The sequence below is a fragment of the Elephantulus edwardii genome, unplaced genomic scaffold, assembly GCF_000299155.1.
Source record: "Elephantulus edwardii isolate Elephantulus edwardi_28Jun2011 unplaced genomic scaffold, EleEdw1.0 scaffold00129, whole genome shotgun sequence".
NCBI classification, from domain to species: domain Eukaryota; kingdom Metazoa; phylum Chordata; class Mammalia; order Macroscelidea; family Macroscelididae; genus Elephantulus; species Elephantulus edwardii.
The window spans coordinates 1,851,375-1,859,557 of record NW_006399879.1 but is presented as its reverse complement, the minus strand read 5'-3'; the positions used below and the strand labels follow the sequence as shown (position 1 = coordinate 1,859,557).

General features: G+C 46.7%; 1 protein-coding gene across 2 annotated transcripts in view; it reads right to left on the bottom strand.

Annotated features, from left to right (window-relative positions):
• Positions 1-8,183, bottom strand: part of STK32B (serine/threonine kinase 32B) — a 572,207-nt gene that overhangs the window by 392,475 nt on the left and 171,549 nt on the right. For both annotated transcript variants that reach the window (XM_006893582.1, XM_006893583.1), the window contains exon 3: positions 7,102-7,253. In XM_006893582.1, coding sequence (XP_006893644.1) covers positions 7,102-7,253 — 152 coding nt within the window. The remainder of the gene's footprint in view (positions 1-7,101; positions 7,254-8,183) is intronic.

The following is an 8,183-nucleotide window of genomic DNA, read 5'->3' as shown; positions in this document are numbered from 1 at the left end:
CACTTGGTGATGGTGGACGACTAACTCCAGGACACACCAAGGGACATGATGCCTCAAATTAAGGGGGAGCAGAAACCCACAAACACCTACTGGTTGGATGTCTCCCATCCTGTCTGTAAGCTTTGGTGCAGACCACAACTGTCGTTGCTATTCTACCATCAACGGCTGGCACCACGAGTGGTGGGTGGCCGACTGCCTCCTGCGTGTGGCTTTTGACGGGCCTCTGCTTTCCCTCAAGCTCCAGGAGATCGTTCCTTTTGCAATGCTGCTGCCGTCTTGGGCTCATTCCTGTCTTCTTCCTTGGTCAGCCTGAATTCCCTCACACGCACACCCTCCTGGGGCCGACTGTGACGTCTAATCGAGGCTGAATGATGACATATTCGTCAGGACGCGGCAGCAGTGGCCGAAGCCAGGGATGATTATTTTTATGGAAATGATGCTCCTCTGAGCCGGCCGTCATTAGTGGAAGGCACAGATCATCTGTCAAAGGTTCCCGGAGGGACTTCTAGCTCGTCTTCTCCATAGATGCCTTTCTTTCTGCTCGTGCTTTCTTTTCATCCAGGACAGAGAAGCTCTACTTGCGGATAAGGTTTGTAAGTAGTTTCCACAGGGGTTTATTTGATCAGAGGTCTCAAAAATGCCAGTAAGTGGGGTTTTTCCTTGGTACGTAGAGATGGTGCATACTGCCTTGGTTCACTGGCACTCAGAGAAGGTTCTAGAAACATGCCCTTGTCATGCTGTTGTTGGGAACACTGAGTTGGTTCTAGCACAACGTGAAAGCTGTGCACGACAGGATGAAATCCTGCCCTGTGACATCCACACAGTGGCCGCTGTGGCAGAGCCCGTGCCGCAGTCACCGTGGTAATCCAGCTCTTCGAGCGCCTTCCTCTTTCTAGCTGACCCCCTTGTCACACACCTGTCCACAATGATTGTAGGTACCTGTTCTTGCCCTACCCCGCCAGGAGCCCGAGTGGCACCGTCACTAGCTGGAAGGTGAGTCATTTGAACTCATCAATGGCTCTCAAAGAGCCATTTCAGTTGTTTCTGAAAGGACTATAGCCTGGTCCTAAAGGGTGCCATGAGTTCGGATCAGTTAAATATTAACAGCTTTGGATTTTCACTCTATCCTACTAGGCACTTATTCTTGTAGTTAATTCAATAGTAAAGAGATAGCACTGAACCCATTGCTAACATTTTAAACAAAACCGTTCAAGAGAAGGTCTGGTAAATATGACCAATCAGACAGTCGAAACGGACTTTGGAAGCAGTTGGGAGCCAAGAATAGTCACTGTACGTACATATCAAGGTGAAATTCTAGCTGTTAGTATGTGTGTGTGTGCAATCCGAGAAAGAAACGAGAACACAGAGTTCAGCCTTAAAGGCAAAGTGACCAGACCACAAGCTGAGGTCCACTGGGGACGACTAATGTGATCCCAACACTAATCCACGGAACCATCAAACCCATGGCCGGGGAGTCATGTCCAACTCAGTGACCCTTTCAAGAAGTCCAAGTGCCGACCAGCACTCTAACCACTGTACCACCAGGAGGCCTTTACTAAACAAAACCAGGCCCACTGCTGTCCAAAGGCTTTTCACTCAGGCGACCCTGCACTCCGTTTCCCAGGCTCCAGGGAGCAGACTCCCCACCTGTCTTCTGTTTACTGCCTTGTGGGTTGGAATCACAAAGCTTTCTGCTGCCAAGCCAACAAATCGCCTACTGTACCACCAGAGCCCCAACACTAATAATGTTGTTGCTGTTTGTTGTTGTTGTTGTGTGCCATCGAATCATAACTGACTCACAGCCGACCCTCCAGTGGGTTTTCAGAGGCAGTACAAGAGGGGACTGCCCATTCTCCCCCTGCAGCGGTTGGATTTGAACTGCAAGCCTTTGGGAATGTAAAGCAGCGTCTTACCTGCCACGGGGCCACCAGGGCTCCTAATGGTGGTCCTTTGTTAAGTGGCTGCCATTTGCACCGGGTAAGTCTGTATCAGGGATTTCTCCAAATTATTGAGGACTAAGGTGCACCTGCTTCCGGCTACGGTCTTTTCAGTCACTTGCTCTGCATCTGAGAGCCGGATGACCAAGGATGACAGAATAAAAACTGATGTCTTTGAATTGTGGTGTTGGAGAAGAGTGCTGACTATCCCGTGGACTGCAAAAAGAAATACACACGTGTCTTGGAGAAGGAGCACCCGGAGTGCTCCTTAGACGCAAAGATGATGAAGCGTCATCCCACAGATCTTGGTATGTTGTTAGGAGAGGTTATTCACTGGAGAGGGACAGCATGCTAGCGAAGGTGGAGGGACAGCGAAGGAGAGGCAGACCCTCAGCCAGGTGACAGACACAGTGACTGCGGCGAGGGGCTTGAAGGTGCCGAGGACTGTGAGGATGGCACAGGAGAGGACAGGGTTCAGATCCACTGACTGCCAGGTCGCTATGGGCTGTACTCGACTTGATGGCAATTAACCACAAAAGCAGTCATACGCCTAAGACTGTGGGTGCCAGACTTGGGTGCTGCCTGTGATTGTCACGGCAACCCTGTGACACAGTCACATGTATCATTTTCATTGCACATATGAAGAAACTGAGAAACAAAGAGGTGCGTCAAGTCCCTCTCTTCATATCCTATACGGGGCAGAGCTGGGATCAAAGCCCAGGAGAAGTATCAGTTGAAGTATTGCCCCTCACATCTGCCCTACTTCCCTCTGCTAACCAAACTCCCAGCCATGCACCTCTCACACGCCGTGCTCACCCTGCGGGCGGTGAGTTTTCGTCCTCTCCCTACTTTGCCCCGGCTGTCTAAAACCCCAGAGAGGAAGTCAGCTGCTCTTTAGAATAGGTGTAAATATTGCATTTGACAACTCCACTTGGATCCTCCTGGCTGGGAATAAAAATCACTCATTCCTCAGAGCAAAACTGTCATGAAAACTAATCAACGGGGGCCTTTCCTCGTGCCAGTTACGGAGCATGTCAGCGAGAACGAGTAACGAGAAGGGGTCCAGGCAGGATTTCCAAGGCTGGGGCAATTTATCCTCCGTATAATGACATGAGAAGCTGGCATTTGATTAATAGAAAGTGGTGATGTCCTTATGAACCTAACAAGCCGTTCCACGCTGTTCCACACTGTGCACTAACAGAGCAGGGGTTGAAGGACAGCCCTCCAGAGAGATGCCAGCAGCCGGGCTCCAAGCCAGGGAGAGGGTAGGATGAGCAGGTTAAGCAGGAAAGGAGAGGTCCAGCAGGAGCTGTTCTGTTAGCAGGATTAGGTATGTGTGTCATAATACCAGACATCCTGGGTTCAAATCCCATCAAAGTGACCTCATCTGTAAAATGGAGATAATGAATGATTCAAACTCATTGTGGTTGAGTAGGAATTGACTCACAGCGGATCCGCCACACTGGGTTTTTGAGGCTGTAAACTGTGTAGGGAGTGACTATCTGTCTTTCTATCTTGAAGCCACTGGTGGATTTAAACCTCCAGAGAGGCAATGGCTTTGGACTTGGGCCATAATTCTCTACAAACTACGTCACCAAAGCTCTCTGGGGATAATGATGGTAGGAAATGAAGAGGAAGTCAGGAAGAGTAAACCTGATACCTAGAAACAAACTACCAGCAACTGAGGTGATTTGACGCTTGACGACACCATGTGACAGACTAGCACGGTGCTCCATAAGATATTTCCGTGGCTGATATCTAGGAGCACCTCCAGATCTTTCTTTTTCTTCCTCCCCTCCACCCCGAGGTACCTGTGGGTGAACTTGAATCATCAATCTTTGCTTTGGCAGTAAGCACACTAACCATTTGCTCCACTATTCAACACACTGTTGGGTTTCTGAGGCTGTAAATCCTTAGACAGGAGACTTCCTATCTTCCTCCCTCAGAGCAGCTGGTGGATTTGAACTGCCAGCCTTGCAGTGAGCAGTGAAACATATAATAGAGTGTGTCCCCCAGAGTCCAGTAAGTGTGAATGGCTGGTTACTTCCTTACAAGGACTGAAACTATCAGAGTACAAGGAGGTGACCACAGATATGTATGCCAAAGACACAGCAGTTACTGTCTCTTTATATTTTCTTCTGGAGACATCTCTCCCTCTCCTTCTGGAGATGTCTACTCTTCAAAGAACTTAAGTATGAGTTTACTCCTCAAGGAATCCAGATGATAATGCCGTTTATTATGAAATGAATTCACACTAGAAAGCACACACTACTTCTTTTCTTATTGTTTCCCAAAGTCCAATACAGTTTCAGACACAAAGGAGGCACCAGGTAGTAAGTTTTTCTGGAGCTGGATTTTTGTGGAAGGGGGAAGATGGAATACTTTGAAGGGAATGAAATGACTTTGTGTGAAACTGTCACAGTGGACACATGGCACGCATTTGTAAAAGCCACAGGTCTCTACAAAACCAAGGGGGCCCTAACGTAAGCTGTAGACTTCGGTGAGTGTGACGGCTGAGGCTGGGTGCCAACATGGCCGCTGAGGATACGCCGGCTTGGCAGTTACGATGCAGTCATTCCCTTGATGAGGACGAATGTAATGTAATCGTTCTCTTGACGAGATCTGATCTCATCGAATCATTTCCATGATGAGACCTTACATAATGTAATCACCGCGCTGATATCATCGATCAACTGAAAAGGAGTTTCAGTGAAGGTGTGGTCGACAAGGAATATGGAAAGGTGTCTGGCACAGCTCTCGTCATTTTTCTCGGTCTGACCCCTGCCTCTGACTCGCCACCTCTAGTTCTTTGTCCTTGGACTTGCACCCTGCCTCAGCTGCTGACCTTGCATATGTTAGCCGCCGCACGTATGTAAGTAAGTCAGAAGAAGCCTCTCTCCTGAGGTCGGACCCTAACACCTGAGACTCCCCAGCACCTTAAAGTACATTAGTCATCTCCTTGCTATAAATGAAGCGTGCTCTCTCTGCCTCCCCCCTCCAGCAGTCTCTTTCTATGCATATGTGCTTCCGTGTGATTGCTTCTGTAGAGATCCAGTCTGACAATCAGTAATAGTGAATTAATAGAGGTCAATCAATTGTACAAAATGTACCACAATATTAATAACAGGAGAAGTAGCGTGCAGCAGGGTGAACTGGAATATGGAACTCTCTGTACTATCTGCACAATATCTCTGTAAATAAAAAATGGATTTTAAAGAAAGTATATACTTGGACCAAGAGGCAGTCGTCAGAACAGAGCAAGGAAACACTGCATGGTTCAAAATTGGGAAGGGCATACACCAGGGATGCATCCTATCTCCATACCTTTTCAACCTGTATGCAGAACAGATTACCCGGGAGGCTGGGCTCTATGAGGAGAAATGTGGGGTCAAGATTGGTGGACGATTTATCAACAATCTGCGTTATGCAGATGACACAACCCTGCTTGCTGAAACTGAGGAGGACCTGAAGCGCTTGCTGCAGAGGGTCAAGAACTGCAGCCTACAATATGGATTGAGGCTCAATGTCAAGAAGACAAAGATTCTCACCACTGGACCAATCGGCAGCATCAGGATGGATGGTGAAGAGATTGAGATTGTTCACAGCTTTAGTTTGCTTGGCTCCACAGTCAACACTCTTGGCACCAGTAGCCAGGAAATTAAAAGGTGCATTTCCATGGGAAAGCCTGCTGTTAGGGACCTCTTCAGAGTACTGAAGAGCAATGGTGTCTCTCTGGAGACTAAGGTGTGTCTGATACAGGCCATGGTCTTTGCTATCACTTGTAATGCATCAGAGAGTTGGACAATGACTAAAGAGGATAGAAGGAAAATTTATGCCTTTGAGCTGTGGTGCTGGAGAAGAGTATTGAGAATACCATGGACTGCTAGGAAAACAAACAGATTCATCCTGGAAAGGGTTAAACCGGGCAGCTCCCTGGAGGCAAGGATTCTGAGGCTCCATCTAACATACTTTGCACATGTTGTAAGGAGGGACCGGTCTTTGGAGAGACACATCATGCTTGGGAGGGTGGATGGAGAGTGCAGGAGGGGAAGGCCCTCTATGAGGTGGATTGATTCAGTGACTGGGGTAATCGGGATGGGTGTGTCAGAGACAGTGCGATTGGCACAGGACAGAGCAGAGTTTAGGGCTGTTGTACACAGGGTCACTATGAGTCGCAAGCGACTTGACGGTACATGACAACAACAACATATTTAAAAACAGAACAAGTACGGAGAGAATTCTCCTTAAAAGAGATGACAGCGAGACTTCCTCTCATATACTCTGGACATGGGGTAAAGAGGGCCAGTCCCTGGAGAAGGAGGGGGTCAGGGAGAAACATGAAAACCTCAATGAGATGGACGGACCCAGTAGTTGTAAGAACAGTTGTGAGACAGTTCAAAACAGTGCTCCATTCTACCATAGATGGAATAGCCAGGAGTTGGAACCACTTCAACAGCACTTAATAACATTTTAAAAGCATTGTCTTTGGAAAACGGCGTGCCGACGGTGGGATAAAGGCAAGTGGGAGGCTTTTATCTGCACAAGACTATGAGCAACTTGAGGGTAAGAACAGATCTATACTTGAATCTTCTGGGATGGTCAGCCAGGTCTAGGATCAAGGCGAGGTCTGATGTACATTTGTTTGAATGACTTGAATGGATGGATGGATCTGAGAGAACTATTAGTCAATAATATCAAAGAGGTGTGTACTCCTCAGTACACAGTGAACCGTATGAGATTAAAAGGGCAGTGTTAGGTCAAAACAAAGCTCTGCATCAGAAAGGAGCAAGAAAGAAGGACAAGTGAACACAGGAAGGAGAAAGCAAGAATGGTGCTGTAACACCGAGGGGATTACAATCAACGTTATGAAACAAAATGTGTATACCTTGTTCAATAGGAAGCCAATCTGATCTGTAAATGTTGACTCAAATTTTAGTTGAGAAAACAAAATTTAAAAAACTGAACTCAACTAAAAACAATAAATGCAAGTGCTTTAACGAGTTCATCAGACACTGTGCTTCACACAATATTTAAGAACACCTGACCCCAGAATATTTAACTCCTTCCCCTTTATGACATCAAAGATTGCTTTCAATGGGCCCAAGTCTGCATTTTGCTCCATAATGTGAGATTCACGGGCAACCCCCAGAGTAAGACCACTCACCACAGGTTGACCAAGAAAGGATGGTCCAGGCCCTGCATGATCTGGAGTTCCCGGAAGACGTTCCGGACCTCGTCCCTCTCGATGCACTTTTGCTTGTTCATGTACTTCATTGCGTACATTTTCTTTGTGTCTCGCTTCTGCACGATGCAGACCTGAGTGACAGACAGAGGAAGGAACATTCAGATCAATGCCATACAAAAAAAAAAAAGGTTAATTTCAGGCATCTCAACTCCCGTGGTCAAGTCCATGTCTCAAAAACGTGATAGTAGAAAAGTTTTGGTAGAGCCACAACCTTCTACATCTTTAAAATGAAGGACTGTATTTCTTATTTTATCAAATTTTCACACTATGTATGTATCATGTCAGGCCCAACTTAAAATTAAGTGCTGAACTACTAGCTAAGAAACATTCACCCAGCTGCATCTCAGAAGACAGGTGTAGGGATCTGCATCTGAAGTTCTCAGCCTTAAAAACTCTATGAACCAGCCGGGTCCATTATGTTGGAGACTTCTTAACCAGAATCAAACATCCAAAGGAACGGAATTTAGGACCACAGTGTCTGGAAACATCAAGGTCAAGGGACATAACATAGTCCACAAAGGCAATGTTCTATAATCTACATTGATGAGTAGTGACTGGAGACTTAAAGCATCCAAGTGCTCATCTAAGGTGCAACCACTGGCCTATGTCTGGGGCAAGGAAGAGCGAAGAAAACCAAAGACACGTGGAAACAATGCATTCCTATCACCAACAGATGTGGTGATTCTCAATTTCTATAATGCTGAGAAGAAGTAGATGGTGCCTGATTTTTACTACTAGTCATTTTGAAAGGAAGCATAGAAGACGGTTCTGGAAAGAGTGGGAGGTAAATGTAGGGCAAAACTCAAAATCATAATAATGTCCAGGCTTATAGAGACCGGCAGAACCCTCAAGATTATGACCCTTAGCTGCCATTCGAGTCCAGAATGAAGCACATGCTTGTGTGCCACTTGCAGCCAAAGGAAAAACAGATTCCTAAGATGAACACACACAGAAGGGTATTTAACCCTTAGAAAAATTAGTCACACAGAAGTATAAGGACA